The following is a 22,897-nucleotide window of genomic DNA, read 5'->3' as shown; positions in this document are numbered from 1 at the left end:
TGTCTAAGTGAGACTGGTTTGTCCACTGGGATATTACCAGTTTCACGGTTCGAGTGACACTCCTAGGAAGGGCTCTGATCCTATGAAAGGACCTTTTGAGCCTTGTTTCGCTAGTTTGTCAGCTTCTTCGTTTCTACTGATACCTGTATGCCCAGGGATCCATAAGGGCTGGTTTACACGGGTAGAGTAGCGAGGCGAGTAGAGTAGTTAGTAGAGTAGCCACGTTACTCTACTCTACCGCTGTCTGGTAGAGTTGACACTCGTATCGTTCATACGGGAGTAGAGTCATACAGTAGAGTAGAGTACAGTAGTAGCACCATGTCAAGACGTAAGCACATCGTAAGGAAGTGTTTAAAGACATTTACAAACATATTACTGCAAGAGGTTAGTGAAGCGTTAGAAGAAGTAAATGAGGAAAAAAGGGAATGGGTAAGAGGCTGGCTTAGTAGGAGAGATACACTCGGGGCATCGGCATTAATTCTGAGAGAACTTGGCAATTTGGAGAAATATGGGGGGACAAACTCGACACAGTTGGCCAAGAACATGAGGGATCGTCTCAGGAATCATTTTGTTAATGAAGGAGCAGTTCCCTGGCAGTACAAGCATGTATTTTAACCCAGGAACACAAACGATTGAATTGTTATGACTTTATTCATTATTGTACAGAAAGTAACGACAGTGTAATCATCCCCTCAGGATTTTACTAGTCTTCGTCTGTAAATACTGTAGTGGTGATTTCTAAGATAAAACTATATGAACGAGCTCCAGTCTAATTATAAATCATAATTCTGGCGAAGGTTTTTGTTCCACGGTGAAGGGGTGAGGTACTCCTTTCCCCAGTTAGACTGTAGTGATGTTTCTATTTCCTTTTTTTGTATTTCAGCCAACCTAAATCTTATCCGAATGAAATTTTACAGAATTCATTTCAAAAGTTATAGAAAGAATACCCATTGGCCATCAGTGTGTCGTCTCAGAACCCACGAGTCTCAAAACTCACGAGTATCAAAATTCACGAATTCTAAGAAGAGGATTAGCAAGAATAGGTTTCTCTATCTGGGCCAGTCTCAAACCTCACGAGCAGGACCAGTTCTTCTTTGAATGGATATGTGCCCACCCTACTAGTGATGATATAATCGGATATTTTTTAAAAATCAAATAGCTTCCACCCGGTTATTTAAATAATGGAATAAATAATCAAATGAATTTCAAATATCATTCAGTTATATCGCGTAGAATAATCGGTTGCGTCATGAATATATTTTTCGGTGTGTGTCGGATGGATAATCGATTGAATTATGTGAATAGATGAAAAATAGAAATACGCCTCTTTTTTTTGCAATCCATGAAGTCCAATGCTGAAGACGGCACAAACACTCAGTTCCCGAGCCATAGGAATTAACAAATTAAAGTGAAAATCCCGGCCAGGAGTCGAACCTGGGACTCCGTGGACCCATTGGACCACAGACCAGGATGCTAACCATGTATCCATGCATCCGGACGACATAAAATTAAAGTAGGTATATTGCCTGCTGCTAGTTAAAATAAATTTTCAGTTGGTAGTAATTACCGGGGCTTAGTTCTATTATGAGGCCAGAAGACGGCATTTACTTATATAAGAAACTTTATTTTACCGATATTAAATATTACGACTGTTAATTCACTCATTTAGTTTCATTAGAGATTAATTTGGTCATGAATCTCATCGCAGGGAAATTAAATTACTTATCTCCATTCCCTTCAGAAAGTGGGCGAGTATGATGAACGGTCTCTGATACGCTTTCCGAAAATAATATGAACTCATGCTCCACACGTATGACTGAGTCATGTACTCCCAGATGCCTTACTTAGCATAGATAAATATATTACATCACGCCCCCACGCGATTACACGATACGCAATGTTATATACTTGTAGTATTGACTACTTGGCTCACCAAATTTATAAAATCATAAGTTAAAATGTGTCAGAATTTTATCTGAAATATAGTGAAGTAGCCAATCGCTATCTTTGACGTTCTGTTGCTATATGACTTAAAAAAGACTCCACAGCGCTGATGTTGATGATATTTTATGATGGTGGTTCTTTCCCCAGCCAAGAAAATGTGGAAAGGTTCATTAAAAATCAATAAGTGTTGAAAACAATGAAGGAAAAGGTGGTGGTGGTGATTACTGTTTTAAGAGGGAGTGCAACTGGGCAGCCATCCTCTATTAATACTAATCAGAGGGAAAAAATGGAAGGTGGCCCATACTTCGAGAAAATGAAGGTTTCGGGCAAAGAAAGACAAGGGCCTTTTCTAAAAAATGTAAGTACCCCTGGGGCCCCTTTTAGTCGCCTCTTACGATAGGCAGAGGATACTGTGGATGTTACTCTGCCACCCCAACACACAGGGGAAAATAATGGTCGATGAATGACACAGAGGTGTATTATTATTATTATTATTATTATTATTATTATTATTATTATTATTATTATTATTATTATTATTATTATTATTATTGAAATTATTATTATTATTATTATTATTATTATTATTATTATTATTATTATTATCAAAACATTTTTCTGTGGTCTTAAAGGTAATATAACGTATTTTTCCTTTTGATATAAATTTAATGTTAATGGTATTGTGGCCTCAGGAGAGGCCTGGTCAGTGAGTCACCGCTCACCTCACCCCTCCTGCCGTCATCGCAGGCACCTGCTATCCGGAATCGTGGATTTTGAGACTCATTGGAATATTAATTTAGCTATTCGTTTGCAGTCGTGAGTTTTGTACCATTTGCTACTAATTTTTGCACGTGAGTTTTGAGACGAAACCGGCCATACGTACACTGTAAATTACGCTGGCGTAGGCGTAATTTGCAGTAGCTTCTTCACCATAAATATCCCAATTACTGATCTTGTTTTTTTTTTTTTGTTCTTTTTGTTCGTTGCTTGTACGGCCCAAGTGTAGAGCTTAAGCTTCTAGATCTGACACTGTACTGTAAACAATAATTATTTTGGATATTTCAAACAACATATGGAAACTATTCAATTTGTTGGGGAAATTATTGTTATTGCTGAAAATTAACGGCAGTGGCAAGTGATATGTAGAAGATCCCTATGTATGTTATTAATATGATTAATGTACACAGTCCTGCACCATTGTATTGCCTAACTTAAACATGTCGAGACACATGATGAACACGCTGTGTAACATTGAAACTTGAGAAATCTTCATATTAAGTGAAAATCCAGCTGACACTTGTTTATATTTTATGTTGCATCTTCGAGTGTAGATGTCTGCGGCACCACCTCCAGACTTCTTGGATCTTCGTATTTTCATGAGTATTTGATTGTATGTACATCGTAATTTTTTTATTTTCTGCTTCAGTTCCGTTAACCCAAAACCCTCTTTACCCATTTTCGCAATCAAGTCCTCTTCCGCCGCCCGTCTCATATTCTTATTTCTATAAGTAACGCTGTTTATGTTCCATAAACATTCTTTTTCGCTGTAGAGCTCCACAAATTTGCAAGTTTCTTCTTCCGTCCACTTCATTTTGCCGCCAAATAAACGCTCGACGTAATACCACCGCATGTACACACATGCAAATACAGCAGTCGAATGACGCGTCAGCTGAAAAATCGAACGTCCTCGGACTTCTCCGCCAGCTCTCGGAGCTCGGTTCCGGTGGAGGGGGAAGGATAGTGGTAGAGTTACTTTACCGCAGAGGAAACCCACTCTACTCTACTGCCTACTAACTACTCTACTCTACTTGCTACTATCCCGGTCGTTTACACGATGCTAGTAGCTCTACTATCCACTCTACTCGCCTCGCTACTCTACCCGTGTAAACCAGCCCTAATAGGGTAACTGAGCTAAGTTCGCACAGCTGATCTAACATCCTTTGGCATTCCCATACCTTTTTTGATGTTGTTCTAACTGCGCATAGTGCTTGTAACACTGCCTGGCTATCACTACAAATGGTGATGCGTCTTCTATGTCCAGGCATGTTCCATATATATACAGCACAGGCCAGTATTGCATATACTTCGGCCTGGAAAACAGTAGCATATTTACCCATGGGAAGGGAGAGCCTTGTCGTAGGTCCCCAGACCCCGGCGCCTGTGCCCGTCTCTGTCCGCGAGCCATCTGTGTACCATGTACAGCCCCTAGACCTAAGACGGGCCCACTCCTCCCTTGTGGGTATAACCACTGTGAACTTATAATTCAGATTAAAACTAGGCTTCATCAGGTCCCCGATCATCATTGTCATAGGGCAGGTCTGGTGAAGCCTTGTAAGAATAGAAGCATGACCTCTTCGGATTCTTGAAGGACCCTTCTCTGAGTGACCAGAGGCGGTAAGCACTCATTCCCGCTATTTCCTTAACATATAAATGTAAGGGAGAAGACCTAGGATGGCCTCCATTGCACATAATGGTGTGGTATCCAGTGCCCCTGTTATTCCTAGACACGCAAGTCTTTGGACACTGTTTAACTTGGTGGTCACAGTTTTACTCTCCGAACCTGGCCACCAGACTAAAGATGCAAAGGTGATTGTGGGCCGTACAATAGAAATATAGAGCCACTGGACTACCTTAGGTCCTAGGCCCCAAGTCTTTCCGATGGCCCGGCGACAGGCCCATATAATCTTGCGAGCCTTATCCACTTTATAGTCTATATGTTTCTTCCAACTCAGTCTTGCCTCAAGGATTACCCCAAGGTACTTAACTGACTAGCCTCCTCCTCCTGGTAAATACCACGAGCTCCGTCTTGTCGAGATTAACCGACAAGTTTGTGTCGTGGCACCATCTTTCCACCCTATGTAGGGAGCTTTGTACGAGCTCTGAAACCGTACTGGGGAAATTTCCCACTGCCATCAGGCTAATGTCATCTGCATAGCCTTGGGCGTAAATTCCTCCAACATTTAACCTGGTAAGTAGTTCATCGACTACCAGACACCATAATGTTGGTGATAATTCTCCTCCCTGTGGACACCCCCGGTCTATATTAGCTCTCAACATTACTGCGTTGAGGGTAAACAGAACTTGACGGCCCTGCAGTAAGGCCATAATCCATGTTATGAGCATCCTGCTCACTCCTCTTCTCTCTAGACTAAGTTCTATGGAGCCCAAAGATATGTAGTTAAAGGTCCCTTCTATATCTAGGAATACCACCATAGCAAGTTGTTGCTGATCCAAGATGCTCTCCAGCCTAGAAACTAGCTGGTGTAGTGCCGTCTCAACCGACTTCCCTGGTTGGTATGCATGTTGATGAGGATGCAGCGGACAGTCTCTTAATACTTTCTCCCTGATATGTCTGTCCACCAGTCTTTCCAAAGTCTTAAGAAGACTAATGGGTCTATAATCCTTAGGTCTAGTATATGAAGACCTTCCGGGTTTAGGTATATACACTACCTTTGCCTGCTGCCACAAGGAGTACACGTACCCCATAGTGAGACAGGCTCTAAAAATTCTGACCAGGTATGTTATAAGGACCGCGCCCGCTTCCTGGAGAAGTGCTGGGAAGATCCCATCCATTCCTGGGCTTTTATAAGGGGCAAAAGATTCTAATGCCCACTTCACCCTTCTTGGGGTAACAATCTCTGCGGCTTCTTCCAGCCACTTCTATCGGGTCTGAAGGATCCGCTTGATTCTACTTCACTATTTGTGACTACTGAACCTGGAAAGTGGGCATCAAGCAATAAGCTCAGGGTCTCTCCTTCTGCGGATGTATATCCACCCGAAGGTGACTCCAATGAGCCCAGCCTTGCCCTTTCATCCAAGGGTAGAATTTTATGAAGCCTTGCCGCTTCATGTTGACTCTCGATGGAGTCACAAAACTGTCTCCAAGATTTCCTTGAAGCCTTTTTGACTTCTGACTTGTACTTTCTTTGTGATTCTTTATAAGAATCTAGACTTTCTTGATCCTGAAGTTACCGAGCTTGATAGCTGCAGTCGCTTAAGTGCGGCCAGTATCCAGTATTCGGGAGATAGTAGGTTCGAACCCCACTGTCGGCAGCCCTGAAAATGGTTTTCCGTGGTTTCCCATTTTCACACCAGGCAAATGCTGGGGCTGTACCTTAATTAAGGCCACGGCCGCTTCCTTCCCACTCCCAGCCCTTCCCTGTCCCATCGTCGCCATAAGACCTATCTGTGTCGGTGCGACGTAAAGCAACTAGCAAAAAAACAAAAAAAGATCCTGAAGTTCCCTGTATTTATTCCAGAGCCTTCGTGTGTTTCTCCTCAGGTGTTCAAGATAACTGTTCCACTTGAAGCTTCCTGGTACTCTTTTTGCCTTAACGACTGGGCAGTTTAATTCACAAGAGGTAACTAGTGTCTGTGTGAGAAAGCTCACACTGAGCTCCAGCTCCTCTTTGTTCTTAATTATATTTGAGGATCATCCTTCCAGTCCCCTCCCCACGTCCTCCCTAAAAGACGTCCAATTGGTTTGTCTAGGGTTTCTGTAAGATGGGATCCCGAAGGAGCCCTCTATATGAAACACAATGTGTCTATGATCTGAGAAGGAAGGCTCCAACGAAACTTTCCAGTCTTTAAATTCTTGTATGATTCCCATGGAACCCAGGGTAAAATCTATGATCCCCTCACTCCTATCATTGATGAAGGTGGGGTATCACGTATGTTCATGATCTCAAGATCAGTTGTGCATAGAAATTCTATGAAGTGCTGTCCCCTTCGGTTTGTGTATTTACTTCCCCAAATGGTGTGATGAGCATTGGCGTCACAACCTACTATGAGGTTAAGTCCTTGTTTCCTACAGTATATCACCAGTCCCTTGAACTCCTCCGGCGGGGGTGGAGATTCAAAGTCTCCTGGGAAATATGCAGAACAGACAACCAGGTCTCTTGGCTGTCCGCCCTCTTCATATCTCATTAGAACTACTACAAGGTGTCTAGTAATGAAGCCCAGTATAGCCCAAGAGTTATGATCCTTAACTAGTATACATGCTCTAGGCTTCTCCTCCACCACTCCACTGAATAGAGTGAAGCCTGAACATTTTAGTCCCTGTCTAAGCCAGGGTTCTTGTATCAGGGCGACCGAAAACCTGCCTTTCTGGATACTTCTTATAAGTACCCTAGAGGCCGCTATACAGTGTTGTATGTTTGCTTGTATGAAAGTAATCATTCCTTACTTTCATGCAATACTTTACCTTATGCGGTCTCCGGAATGTGTAGCTCCGTCTCCTGCGATGAATCCTAAGGCTTGGCTGGCCCCGGCTCCTGTCCAGGCTCCCGCTCTTCGCCCCTGCTAGTCTCATTGTTGTCTGTGTTGGGGTTGGTCCTGTGCTTGTTGCGTTTGCCCTCCACCAGGGTGAAGGTAGCAACATGCACCCCGCAGAAGATCTTTTTCCTCACCACTTTTTCCACATCTCTGGAGTCCATGCTGACCACAAGTCAGACACCTCTCTTCTCCTCCTTGCGGTCATAGACTCTCCAGCTGTTGGGATTTAATAATAATAATGTTATTTGTTTTGCGTCCCACTAACTACTCTTTTATGGTTTTCGGAGACGCCGAGGTGCCGGAATTTAGTCCCGCAGGAGTTCTTTTACGTGCCAGTAAATCTACCGACACGAGGCTGTCTTATTTGAGCACCTTCAAATACCACCGGACTGAGCCAGGATCGAACCTGCCAAATTGGGGTTAGAAGTCCAGCGCTTTAAACGTCTGAGCCACTCAGCCCAGCTGTTGGGATTTAAGCCATGGTTCTGGCATGCCATTCTTCCCAAAAGGACGTTGTTGTCCTTTGGTTGTCCTGGTATCCAGACCATGACTCCCTTATAGGAAAGGAGTTTATCCATGCCCACAATTGTGAGCCTGGCTCCTTCCCACGGTTGCATGTCTGTAACAAGACTAGAAAGCCATGCTACAGTCTTGTCATTCTCTGCGATAATGATGGCCGCACCTCTCGACAGATAGCAGCCCAGGAACTGAGGCTTAATGGGCCCCTGCTCCGGAAGCTCATCTATCAGATTGGTGATAGCCTCCTCCACAGACTCCACCTGTTTCTCAGTTAGCTGCTGGTCAGGATATCCTACAGGCACTGTGGCCACCCTGATCCCAGCTTTAGCTATCCTGGCATACTCCACCTTGGGTTTTTGTGGGCCTGCCAATCTTCTTCTGGGGTTGCCCCCGACAGAAGTCGTTTCCCCACTGGCGTCTTGGTGGGTGGAGTCCTCTGTGCCCTAGAGGCAGAGTCCTTTTCAGGGTCCCACCTCTTGTGCCCATTGGATCCCCCCACAGTCATCGCTGTCGTGGCAGTAGAAGGCCTCTCAGCTCCAGGAGTTAAACCCTCTTTGGCCTGCTTCTGGTCCTTTAAAGCCTTCGTATACCTCCTCTTCTAAGCGCCGGAGCGCTTTTTCTTTTTCTTCTTCTGGACTAGAAGATTGCCCACCTCTAGAGTGAGCTCTCTTACTGTCAAGGTCGTACTATCCGAGGGTATCTCCGAAGAGTCTCCATCGGTTATTGTTGAACTGGTGTTTCTCTCGGAGGCCCCAGAGGAGCTCTCCGTTTCTTGGGTGGCTACGGTACTCATGTAGGTCCCACGAGTAGCTAGGGAAATATAATGTCCGCCCAGGCAGAGCCTCGCATACCCGGGTAAGGCTACTTACTTCGAGAGAGCGCCAAGTATCTCAAAAGCTCCGTTCAAGACACATCTCCCATGTGCCATGCACCCCATCGGCATGGGTCGCATTACACTTTAGGGTTGGGTGGTGCTTTAGCTTCTTCCTCCTTGTATACCAAATGGTTACCCAATAGGGTTCCATCCCCCTACAATTGTAGAAGCACACACGAGGGGGTGGCCATCAGGTGATATAGATGTTGATTCCCAGAGGAAATCTGAAATATTTGTCCCAAATGAGTAAATTTGTAATACCAATATAAATGGTCCGTTATTGAACATTATAAATTTTCCAGCTAACTCATTCCTGGTTGCCAGCGTTTTGCCCCCGTATGCTAGGTTGGGCTCATTCGGGACAAATATTTCAGATTCCCTATGGGAATCAACATCTATATCATCTGATGGCCAAGCAGGGATCAATTTTTGGTAATGAGACAAAGTCTCGAGTGCATTGGCACTGCCGGTGGCTCCAAGTGGCATACGCAGCGGCCTCCACGGTATGTACTAGCCATGCGTTTTGGTAGGTGTGCTAGGTACCAACTGATAAGCCCAACCTAGCACATAGGTGCAAAATGCTGGCAACCAGGAATGAGTTAGCTGGAAAATTAGTAATGTTCAATAACGGACCATTTATATTGGTATTATAAATTTACTCATTTGGGACGAATATTTCAGATTCCCTATGGGAATCAACATCTATACCATCTGATGGCCAAGCAGGCATCAATTTTTGGTAATGAGACAAAGTCTCGAGTGCATTGGCACTGCCGGTGGCTCCAAGTGGCATACGCAGCGGCCTCCACGGTATGCACTAGCCATGCGTCTTGGTAGGTGTGCTAGGTACCAACTGATAAGCCCAACCTAGCACATAGGTGCAAAACGCTGGCAACCAGGAATGAGTTAGCTGGAAAATTTGTAATGTTCAATAACGGACCATTTATATTGGTATTATAAATTTACTCATTCGGGACAAATATTTCAGATTCCCTATGGGAATCAACATCTATATCATCTGATGGCCAAGCAGGCATCAATTTTTGGTAGTGCATTGGCACTGCCGGTGGCTCCTAGTGGCCTACGCAGTGGCCTCCACGGTATGCACTAGCCATGCGTCTTGGTATGTGTGCTAGGTACCAACTGATGAGCCAACCTAGCACATGGGGGCGAAACGCTGGCAACCAGGAATGCATTAGCTGGAAAATTTATAATGTCCAAAAACGGACCATTTATATTGGTATTATAAATTTACTAATTTGGGACAAATATTTCAGATTCCCTTTGGGAATCACCATCTATATCATAAGTGGTATGTTACATGTAATCATTCTCATTGTTGGTCCATATTGAATTTTACGTTAAGTTTAAATATCGTGTGTATTTATTAAAAACCACCTATTCAATACAATGTAAAGTTTTTATAATTAAGATTTATATCTTGTCATAATATCATTTATTGGGACATGTTTTGCCCTTAAGCTGGGCATCATCAGCCTTTATCTTGTACCTCTTAATCGTTAAGCAGGATCCTGATTTTGTACAAAATATTACATAGATACTACATTATACAGAGTTAAAGAAGTCCATATTACATGTTCTTAACTAATAGTTTGATAATTTGTATATTAAAAACATCTAAGAAATCAGCTTGGCTGAGATGGTTAATTTCTGTTAAAGAGATCGTATGAATAAAAATTAAAATTTATTGACCTTGTCCATTTTTCCAGCTTAGTCTGAATGTCTATGGCTAAAAATCTGTTCTTATGTTGAATTTTAAAAAGTATTAGAGAACATTTTTTATTTGTTTAGAACACTGAGTACAATCTGGCTAAAAACTTTTCAAACTGGTTGTGATCGTAATAAACTGTTGCTTTCTCGAAACTTCTTCTGTTTTTTTAGTCTAATCATTCTTGTCTATAAAAACAGTGGTCCGTCCTTTATCTGCTTTGGTTACTATTATGTTATTGTCTTTTATTTTAGTTTCTAGTTCTTGAATTAACTTTGCATGGGTAGGATCAAAATGTGTGTTTAATTCTTTGGTTAAAGTGGATGAGGTCAACGGTTCCATAAATTTCCTAGAAATCAGTGCAACACGTACCATCAATAATTTTGAATTTCAAATATTTAGAAAAGCTACCCATTCTCCAATAACAATAAAAAACTCTTTCTTACATCCTAATTCCCTTAACCCATTAGTGCCTGAATTAATTTTTTTCTGAGATTTGCTTACTTATTGTGTTTTGCCGCATGTTTGAGACCAAAATAAACTATAATAAAACAAGTTTCAGAATTTTGGAATCGCTAGGTCATAAGATATTTGACGTTGCCATATGGTAACGCTAGGCGCTTGCACTACCTATTTTTAAACAATGAGTTTCGAAAGTCGAATTTAGGTTGCAAAGTGGTTTTTTTTTTTTCGTTTTCGTGCAATAACAATGTTGAAATATCTTAGCATTATTTATTGTAAGAATATGGAATATCAGTTTTTATTCACATCACGGTAAAAAAAATAGAATTATTGAACAAAGGAGAAAATATTTGTTTACAGTATATAGACACATATGTACAGTTCATTGCCTGTCAAAATAAAACACTCACTGGAACAATAGAATAAAATAAAAAATACGAAGAAGAAGAACTTCAGATGCAGTTACAAACTATTAGTCTATACTTTCGGAGGCATATAAAAGCCCACCCTCAGTACTTGCACGTTAGCCACAGAGATAGAGAATGACAATCTTTCACTGTCTTCATATCATCCTGCGTGTCCCAATAAGAACGCTTGGAGGGCAACCTATTATATCCAGAAATGAAAAGTATGGCGACAAAGCAACGAATTTCATCAGAAGTTATTTGTGGGTCCGTACAATTTAAAAACACCACATACATTTTAGACTCTCGAACTAAATGTTCGATCAGCTGGTTATCTGTAAACAATTTAAAAATGTCAACAACAGTCATGGATTTTCACTTGCTATAACTAGGCTCCGGAAATGTCAACAGTCGCCCAATATTGAAATCAGCCCCATCAGTCTATCTTGGTTTTTTTATTTGATTTATTATTTCCTCTATCAGTTATCCGCTCTTTCGCAGCATCGGGTATTGAAATAGATCTTGCATCAGTAGACAGAAAAGGCACTCCGTCGTCTGGTAACACACCTTCACCATCGTAACTAATCCCGATTCTTTCATTATTTACAAGCTTCATTTCAGCACTGACACATAACTTTTGAGAGAGAGATTATCAACAAGCCCACCATCATCTTCATCAGCAGGAGCCCTCATCTGTAAGTACATTTACATAGTGCGGTTCCACAAAAATATCACCATCGAGATCTTCAGTCAGTAGCATATCCAGTGCTTCTAAAAGGGAAAATCCCTTCCTGAAATGAAGATGTATGAATCAGTATAAAGTATCATGATCTGACAGCTGCAGCTATTTTACTGAGTATAAGCGCCTAGCGTTGCCATATGGCAACGCTAATGATTCAACAAGCACTACTACGGCATTGTGCGCCCGTACTGTTTCAAATGCTTACAACATATATAATGAAGTGTGCACAACACTACTGTAAACATAATCCAATGAAAGAACTTCACTTATACATTTTATATCCTTCTTACGTGAAGCCGGCAGCCATTTCGCAGGAATCTTAAAATAACCAAGAGTCCACCAGTCTTTATGTCACAACAATAGATTTTAAAACGAAATAAACATGATTACTAGATTCTACAAACCCTTCTCTAACTGTCGGATGACACCACAATCTTCCAGATTATTTCTTGTTGCCTACAGCATTAAAAGAAAAAGGTGCGAAAATCGTTGCCATATGGCAACGCTAGGCGCTAATGGGTTAAACAAGCAACTTTTTGCAGTTTAATATACAGAGCATTCAAAATTGCCCTTACTCCTGAAAACCTAAAAATAGTACTTAAATATATAAAGAATTTAGCCAAACTAAATGGATATAAAATAAAAATGATCAACCAAATAATCAGTAAAGTTAAACTTAAACCATCAACAAATCTCATCCCAGATAGACCTAAAAAATCCAATTTCGTTACTTTCACATTTAACCTTCCGCCATTCGCAATATATAAAGTTTCAAGGCAGGTCGCAATGAGCCTGAGAGATCCCCCCACGTATATGTTTCGGGAAGTTCAAGTGGGCAGCTATGATGTACTCCTTATGTTATAAAGGTGTGTTTGAGCCAGTTAAAAATGGTATAGCAAAATTCTGATCCCAAAATAAGCCGCATTTTATAACCATATATTTTCTTCAAAATTTTAGGTATCTTTGCAGTATTTACAATTTTAATCGCAGAGAAAATCTTATGTTGGCGGAAGCTATGTTCATATGTCTCAGCAATAACATCAAACGTGAGAAATATCATAAACAGGGCTAAACAGGTCATATATTCTTCAGTAAGGATTCTACAAGAACACTAATATTTCGCACAGGCACTAGTCGATCATGTTCCTTTCTTTCTTCATGGGTTTGGCGGTCGTCAAATCTTAAACAACGAATCAAGAACTTAAATCTCCTGAGGCTCATTACCAGTGCAAACTTTCCTATACCATCTCCATCAGTGCCCCAGAGATCTTCAAGGCTCTGCTTATTCCCTCTGTAAGATCCTGCCAAGTACAATAGGCCAAAGAATGCTTTAATCTCTATCGGGTCTGTAAGCTCAGCATCCCTTTCACGAGTAAAATTTTGTTTCACCTAGTCCATGTGTTGATTTATGTAAGTTATAATAGTGTACATTATTTCCTCCGTAAATAAACACTACTAGGAGTCAAGCAGTGATTTAGCTGTCCTTGCTTGTCCTATAACTCCAGGTAGATGTCGTACGAGATTGTGCTTCCTGGCACGGACCCGTTGGGATGGCGGCACCGTACACTATTTTGTCTTGTCTTTCCCTTCATAATAATTAGCACTGGCCTCTAATGCTCCTTGTTCATCAGCATCACCGTTGTCATCTTGTTCTTTTTCCGAGTCATCATCTCTTGATTCCAGAAGATCGTCACTGTTTGTGTTACTTTCGTCTTCAAAATTCTCATGTAATGCATTATCATCTTCATCCAGCAACAGTCGTTGGACATCCTCCACATCTTTTGCTCTGTCTGAGTTAAAATGTTCCTTCCTACTGGCCATAATGTATGGTAAATCTAAAATAAAGAGAAATTGGGACGTAAGTAGTTGCAATGTGCCTATGAGGCACCAGGCTTATATTGCACTATCTACATGCTTACGTGGGAAATTACACCAAATTTAGGGTAAACAAATAATTTAACTTCTTGCAGAACAGCAATTGTTTGCATCTCTTTGAAACACCAATCGCAGTGGGAACAGTCACGATGATCTACCAGATCAGATGGAACACTTCTGGCTTATGGAGCGAGCGAACACAGACTGCCCGTCACATGACTAACGAACGTGGCAAGGAGCGAGGCTAGTCAGAGGATGCGAATTGTAGGTCTGTGGATTGGAGCGGTAGCAACCGATGACTACAGCCTGTGCCTGTCAGATCAGTTGCGACCGACGGAAGGTTAATAATCCAGCCATCCATCAAGTTTCGAACCCCCTAATAAAACATTCAGGACACAAAACACCAATCAGAACTTATTCTTCAACAACAATACAATCAACTTAAACAGTAATCACTATTCAGGTTCTGGCATATACAGGCTTACATGCTCGCAATGCAGCGTCTCATATATTGGACAGACAGGCTGGACTTTTTACACCAGATACTTAGAACACTACAGTGCCAACAAGCACAGTAAGTTTTCAGCTATAGATCAGGACCTGAAAAACATCAAAAAAGTAAATAAAGGGAAATTAATGAACAAGTTCAAAAATATTTACATTTATCTAGACAAATATTTTAATAAAAACCAGAATCTTAACAATATAATTGAAGTTAAAAATCCCCTCTACAAAATAATACAAATATGGAATTTAAAAAATAACTTTCCAAACATTTTAAAATCATCGTCCTCAAAAACTCCCACTGATTTAGTAAATACAACTCCCTCCCAGTCCGCCCCTACAAGCTCCCCACCACTAACAGCATGCAAACTTAATGTTCCGCCCATCCCTCCTTCCTCACCGCATCCCCCACCCCTACTCTCACACTGATACAACACAAGAAGTACAAGCATATTGACAGTCATTCGAACCGGCTCTGTCAGAACAACTATTCACCTTCACAATAGTCGAGGAGATAAGTAATATGCATATAAGCGACTTCCTCAAATTAGCAGTCTTCAGCGTTTCTAAACTTTTTACACTTTTCCTCTCGTTGCAGACATTATCAACTCACGTTCCTACAAATTAGAATCAACACTCATCCATCACCTAATATCAAGACTGAGTGTCCCCTTTCGACCAGTAGCATAACAAGAGACAGCAACCGCAATTTCAATTAAAGGAAGCAACCAGTTTTGCTCTGTTGAATATCCATTCTTCACTTTTACAACAGAAGTTAAGAAGAATGCCGGATTTGAATAATTTGTGCTTTAATAATGATAAGAATATGTCAGTATATTGTTTACTAGATTGATCTTATATCTTATAACAAACACTCATTCACAGGGCGGCCACAAGAGACAGTTTATCATCAATGCTTTGTACGCAAGATTGCAAAAAGTTTCGAGAAGGCAACAGTTTATTACGACCACAACCAGTTTGAAAAGTTTTTAACCTGATTTTATTCAGTGTCCTAAACAAATGCAAATGTTCTCTAGTATTTTCTAGAATTCAAAATAGGAGCAGATTTTTAGTCATAGACATTCAGACTAAGCTGGAAAAATGGACAAGACAGTCAATAATTTTTAATTTTTATTCATATGATCTCTTTAGGAGTAATTAACCATCTCAGCCAAGCTGATTTCTTAGATGATTTTAATAAACAAATTCTCAAACTATTAATTAAGAACATGTAATATGGACGTCTTTAACTCTGTATAATGTAGTATCTATGTAACATTTTGTACAAAATCAGGATCCTGATTAATGATTAAGAGGTATGAGATAAAGGCTGATGATGTCCAGTTGGAGGGTGAAACATGTCCCAGTAATGATATTATGACAAGATATAAATCTTAATTGTAAGGATTTTACATTGTATTGAATAGGTGGTTTTTAATAAATACAGACGGGATGGCGTGGAACGACATTAGTAGACGAATAAGTTTGGGTGGTGCCTTTAAAAGCAGGAAAGATCACAATATGAAGATATAGTTGGAATTCAAGAGGAGAAACTGGGGCAAATATTCGTTTATAGGAAGGGGAGTTAGGGATTGGAATAACTTATCAAGGGAGATGTTCAGTAAATTCCCAGTTTCTTTGAAATCATTTAAGAAAAGGCTAGGAAAACAACAGATAGGGAATCTGCCACCTGGGCTACTGCTCTAAATGCAGATCAGTATTGATTGATTGATTGATTGATTGATTGATTGATTGATTGATTGATTGATTGATTGAAACATTCAAATTAAACCCATGACCCAGGAGGTTGGCTCTAGGATGAGTTTTAATTTTATAATGTGGACATTAACAATAACACCAGAAATGAAGCAAATTTTCTATATAGATATTAATTCGGACCCGGAACTTCCTGTTTAATCAAGTACCAGACCTTGGCTGCTGTTATTTGTACGCAGTTTATAGAATGCTAATCGTGTATAAATAAGACTGCTGAAATGTTATACGAACTTGCAGAAGAGAGGCTTCTCGCCAGTTGAAACAAAAAATGTCGTGTTGAGTACTTTGCTGTTCAGGATTTGGTACATTATTGTCTAAATACTTATATTTTTGTGAAGTAAGATGTTTTGTAGATAATGATAAGGCCATGTCTGTTTATATTGGCCAGATATGGGGAAATGTCTTAAGTCTCACAGTAAGGAGGACATGTTTACTGTGTTGTTTGACACTCTGTATTTCACATCATGTTTCTATCAATTTACTTTTCTCCTGGAAAGCTATAAGTGTAAATAACTGCAGGATTATCCTGTATAACACTCTCTACCACACTATTAGATCTTTTATAGCTTCAGGAAGGATAGGTAATGACTTGACAGGGAATAGTTATATAAAGTACATTGATATGACCGCTGTTCCAAACTGACTAGCTACAGTTGATGTGACTATTCAAATAGAAATGAGGGAGGACCAGCCAACCGATGTGCATGATGTGATCTGTGATCCAACCATTCATTATTACAAAGAAAAGTACAAAGTGATATCTTACCGAACTTGTAGTTTAATGTGGCTTGCAAAGGAATTCAGTGCAGGTCCATTCTGCTGCTCAGCTGTTTCTGAAAGATTGGGACTAGAGGAGAACTAACAAGAAACTTCCCCTGAGCATTTCAATAAAATAATTTCATAAGGTCGTTGACACATTACATCTTAATTTTAGTGAATGCAGAAAAAAGGTAATTAATAACCCTACTTGTGGGTAATTTTTCAACAAATTAAACAATATTTTATTCTCAAAATAAAGAGATATGTTAACTGGAACATTATTTAATAAGTTCCTTTACCAATCTAGTAAGTTGTAAATGGCTGGAAATCTATTTTAACTGATTTACTCTCACATTCTTGTATATTTTTCAAATGAATGTATGCTGAATGCTTTATTGCCAAAGAAAATGAAAACATAAAAAGGATTGATCGTGTTTGCTATAATGGTATGATGTCTTCTTTTTACATAGCCTTCTAAATCCACCATGTCTTGATGAGATACTTGCTTGATCAGTAAAGGAATAATAATAATAGTTGAAGTGAATTGCCAACATAATGCAGCACCATTCCAATTTCAGAGAAGTTATTTTTATCACCAGTCAATGCAGACAGAGAAAAACAGGACCATTTTATGTCCTGTTAAATTGTTGTCAGGACAACGGGACCAGCACTCTAAAAGAAGGGACAGTCGTGTTAAGAGCGAGATGCCTTGTCACCCTAGACTAGAGACATAATATCAATGAATTTGCCAATTTTTCTAAAAGGCTCCATCTGTTGCATACTTTAACTAAGAAATGTTTATCTGCTGTCAATGAATCTTAAACATAGTTACTGAAAAATACTGTGGGAATCACCTACTCTGAATATGTTTGAGTTGCCTGCTTGTAATCAATACTTACTCACTTCTCAACTCTGAGAATAGGCTACTTGTCAGTGTAGGTCATTACTGGAAAAGCCCACTTATCCAGCCATCTGCTGTATACTGTATCTAGAATATAAAATACTGTGCTGATCATTTGCCAAAGTCTGGAAGTAGGTCACACATTGCAGTAAGAAGTAGTGAGGTAGAAACAAGCTTAAAACAATGTACTCTATTATTACATGTATACTTATTTCTCACTGTAATCTCTATCAATAGTGACCCTTATATTCCTTCATGTTATTATTACTTCTATTCCTACGTTATAAAAGTCTCTGATACGATGTCTTGGCCAACATTGCACATCATATTCAACCTGTCTGTCATCTGCTAAGAATTAACTGTTAAGGTGAGTATTAAATGATCTACGATGGCTGTAAAACAACAGAGGCAGTAATCCTCCTTGCACACCAGGCAAGAGATTTTAAATCTAGAATGTTGTGCACATATTAATTAGCTCTTAGGACACCCACCGTGAGGACACTTTAATGGGCATTCATAAAATGCATGATCTCTTTTATTGCAAATTATTTGATGTGTTTTAACCATCTCTGCGCCCCACTTTCTGAGTTTTAAGTTAAATTTCCCTGATACAAACAATTTTCATTTCTCGTAATTTTTCTTTGCAGTAACTTTATTCCAGTATGAAAACAAATGTTATTTATTAATTTATAAAAATCTGAACTAAATTGAGACAACCTCCTGTATCCATGTTCTGTTATATATTAATACCTTGGGAGTTAATCAAATTTGAATAACAATTATTTCCTCTGTGATTTCAGCTCAATATGGGTGGACTAATTTTGAAACTAAAATGTCGCTCATGTGGTTTCAAATCCATGCCCATTCGTGGTGATAGATGTCGACGGTGTAACAGACAGATACCTGAGGCTCAGAAGAAGCCAGTTTCCAAGGAGGTAATGTACTAGGATATGTCGGAACATAGGAAGAGAAAAGAGGGCTTATAATTGAAGTTTATAGCCGACCAGAGGGGTAAAGAGGGAGTGTTATTGTTCCAAGATGAAATAAGTATGGCAAGAAAATCTGTTATCAGTACTATCATTTTCTTTTCCACTTTTACAGCCCTTTAGTTCCATATAAAAGAAAACCTACAGTCCCACATATTGTGGACAAAAGTGGTAATTAATACTAATACCCTAGAAGTTATTTTTTAGTACCACTCTTTTTTTCTATTTTTTTTTCCAACAAAACAAATATGACCTAGGCCACCATAGCTCAATTGGTAGAGCAACCAACGTGAAATCGGGAGGTTGTGGGTTTGGATCTCACTGGTATCTGGTTGGCCATTTTTGTTCTGTACATCTCTTGAACACGTATTATGTACTACGTGCTTCCTGTGTCCAGGTAGGGTCACGTAAAAGAAATCCCAACCAGTCTCTCAGGGTTCATAATGTATTTTTTTGTACCTGAGGTCAAGTTAACGTCGATACGCTAACTAACATTTTATCTATCATCAATCAAGATGGACATCTCCATCCGACATATCGTTGGGCTGTAAAAAGATTGAAAATCCAACACTTCGATTCTAATTTACCTTACGTTATTATCAAAATTATAAATAACATCTCATACATCTTAACTGCTATCATTTATTCAAACAATATAAAAATGTGGGTAAAGGAAAATGAAATTATGAAGTTAAAATTCATAAATCGATTAATTAACATTAGATCTGGATATATTCGTTAATGATCACTGTTTTATCCGCCGCATATTTTAAAACATATCACAATTGAAATGAGCTATCATCTTACTTTCATATAATATTCATAAAAGAAACTGATAAAATAATTGCATATCTGCATGGGAAATTAATGGTTAAGATATTACAATTATTTATGTACATTAGTTTTTTGTCAATGTCAATAATCTTTTAGTTTTTCTTAGGACTAGTCCTATACATCTTCTTTCGGAGTATCACAAGTTAAGCTTATGGAAAACTATGTTCCTTATTCAATAGCAAACATGTGCTACTATTCATTTGAAATTAAAATATTGACCAATATTATGTCATATATTAACTCATTTTCCAACATAAATCAGTTATTGAACACAACCTACCATTTAGATTTTCAAGTGTGTCTAAAAATCAGTATGTGACCTCATGCGAATTAATTAATATGTAAGTAAAGTTGATACTTCTGACACGAATAAAGAAAGAAAGAATTAAATATGTAGGGAATATCATTCTCAGAGATATTATGTGATATTAATTCATTCATATTCTCTATAGAAAGTAGTAATAACTATCCATGTTAACCTCCAGACCCATGTTGTCATAAAACTTTTTTTCTTCTCTCTATGTGAGGAATCCATTCCTAAATTTTTGCCATTGGTTTTGGTACACTCTGTATAGCATTCACTTCACAGTGAGTTACTGGCAGCCAGATAAGTTCAACATCTTTTCTGAATTCTTTAGTAATTTGTTCAATTTTCCTTTGAGGTGTTCAGAAGTAGGGTTTGGCATGATGGAGTAGTACTGCCTTTGTTAAGGAATTGAAATCAGTGGCATAGGCAGCAGTAAGATGTTTCTTTTCTCAATCCACGCAAAAATTGTCGGCTTTTAACCGTGACTTGGTAGGGTTCTTAGCTTTTTGTTCAGCTTTGTAAAGCGAAATCTGATACTGTGAACAGTTTGCCTAAGGTTTTCAAGGGACATTTCCGGAGAGTCGGTCATTTAATGTTGAGGCCTCTCTTTTAATATTAAAATTGTTGGGAAAGCCTTCTCAAAAAAAAAAAAAAAAAAAATTGTGAATGGTACGCCTGATAACTCCAATAGCGAACTGATATATTACAATGCACAGGCGTCCTGCTACCAGTCGTTTCTTCTTAACAGACGTGGGAGTACCTTCAATGTTTTCCTTGCTGTTATTTTGTTTAATATATTTTCCACTGTGTATTTCACAGACCAAAGTGATATTCGAAGGCAATCAGCTGTTCTTTGATGAATAGGAAACCGCTTTTCACCTAGCTTCTTGCCCTCTAAGGTAAAAAGAAAGAAACAAATGGCACTCGCTATCATACGAAGCTCAAATTTAGTGAACAAGGTCTTGGATGAATCTTATAGGAATATGCCCTCGCCAGCAAACTGAACAAGACTGAACTGAAGTTAGTTAATACGAAGACTGAAAGTATGTGTTTATTGCGGGTAGAAAACCCCAGCATGGGAATTCCAGTGACTCGTAGGAGGAAAGGCCAGGTAACAGGAGAGAAATCAGGCTGGTACGCAAATAGCAAATACTTTAAAAATAAATTTTAAATGCATAAACAACACAAAAACAAAAATAATACATTTTAAAAGTTGCGTTGGAGGTCCAATGTCCTTACAAGAAAATCTGTCCACCAAACGAGTTGGCCGTTCGATTTGATTGCACAGCTGTGAACTTGCATCTGGAAGATAATGGGTTCGAACGCCACTGTCAGCTGTCCTGAAGATGGTTTTCCATGGTTTCCCATTTTCACACCAGGCAAATAGCAGGATACCTTAATTAAGTCCACAGTCGCTCCTAGTTTTTCTCCTCATCGCCATAAGACCTATCTTTCTCGGTGCGATGTAAAGCAAATTTTAGAACTGTAAAAAGAAAAGCTGTCCGCCTCCGTAGCATAACGGTTAGTGTTACTTGCTGCCGTCCTTGAGGGATCTGGGCTCGATTAATACCAAAGATTTAAGAATGGCAGGAAGGCTATTATAGAATGGTAGGTTTAGCTCACCTCCACTGGGGGTGTGCCTGAAAAGAGCTGCAACACCTCGGGACGAGGACACAAGCTTGATGAGAAATATTATTCATTACTGTAACCTTTACTACAGTGGTTACACAAAACAAAGCACTAAACACAGTAAAGGGGGGAAGGTAAGAGCAACTACACAATATCGAAACCACTACACACTCATTAGTTGAAATTACGCGGATCTCCGCCGACCAAAACATACGTAAATATCAGTAGGGCCAACTAGTGGACAATAAACCAGGAAAGTGGAAGGAACTACGACCTACTGAGGCCAAGGACATGGCTTAGGTTGCAGATTCCGAAATAATTCGCCGTGATCCTTAAATTTGAAAAAATATTATTTACAAGTGAAATTATACAAATACATTCCGAAACCAAATCCACAAACTTGCAACTTATGAACTATAAGCTCCGTGATACATATAACTTAGAGGTTCTTTGATAATATCTACGTACAAGTTACAAAATTCCAAACCAAACTATACATCCAGTTACAAATCCAGTTGTACAATGCAATTTACAGTGAAGTAAACGTACTCTCCAAAACTCTAGCGTACATCAAGTGACACTGAACTACGAGAGGCAAACTCCAAGGTAAATATATCAAACTACCATCTACATGTTTTGAAATAAGAAATGGGAATGCCTTGAAAACCAACAGGCAAGCCCAGCTGAAAAGCTAAGGCGTCTTAAATAATTAATTTGGCGAATCTAGGATAGGCTAGGGCAGACTCCTATACGAAATAGCAACTGAACATTACGGAAATTTTAGCCGGAATGGAATTCAAGAGTGCTTACCCGAAGGTGGCCCATCCCGGTAGCGAAGCGTCGCACACGACGTAAAAGTTCAGATAGACCAAGACAGGCTAAGGCAGACCGAATTATCACAAACGCTGCCTCGCTCTCTATATATAGGTAAACTCTGGCCTTCTAGTAGCCAATCAGAATGCATGAGTCCGCCCATCCCCTCCTAGGTTCACCAATCACAACTCCAACTTTAGTCGCGAACTTAACCTACATTCTCGAATACACGATGGCGAACGTTCCATTTCCAGAACAGTCAGAAAATACATTCTAGAATACCTAACCAATAAAAGGCAACACACCCTGTTCAAAAATTTATGTAACAAAAGTTTCTGGATACTTCCAGTAAATATAGAACTGAAATCTACTATTTACAAATACATATGTTACAAATATTACACAGTACAGGTTAGGTCATTACAAATAAAACATTATACCATACTTTACAAATAAAGTCTTCAAAAAACACTTTCCACTTTCACTACATCTTCACCTGTGACAATTACCTCATAATGTCATTTGCTTCAATGCTGATTCCAGGTAATTATTAAATACCAGAGGG

At 39.4% G+C, this 22,897-nt stretch overlaps 1 protein-coding gene across 2 annotated transcripts in view; it reads left to right on the top strand.

Moving 5' to 3' along the window:
- Positions 1 to 22,897, top strand: part of LOC136857968 (uncharacterized) — a 121,532-nt gene that overhangs the window by 5,317 nt on the left and 93,318 nt on the right. For both annotated transcript variants that reach the window (XM_067137109.2, XM_067137110.2), the window contains exon 2: positions 18,564 to 18,698. In XM_067137109.2, coding sequence (XP_066993210.2) covers positions 18,570 to 18,698 — 129 coding nt within the window. In that variant the 5' untranslated portion in view covers positions 18,564 to 18,569. The remainder of the gene's footprint in view (positions 1 to 18,563; positions 18,699 to 22,897) is intronic.

Source organism: Anabrus simplex, chromosome 1 (genome assembly GCF_040414725.1).
Source record: "Anabrus simplex isolate iqAnaSimp1 chromosome 1, ASM4041472v1, whole genome shotgun sequence".
In the NCBI taxonomy this organism is placed as follows: domain Eukaryota; kingdom Metazoa; phylum Arthropoda; class Insecta; order Orthoptera; family Tettigoniidae; genus Anabrus; species Anabrus simplex.
The sequence above is the reverse complement of the archived record's forward strand: the minus strand, read 5'-3'. Positions and strand labels throughout refer to the sequence as shown.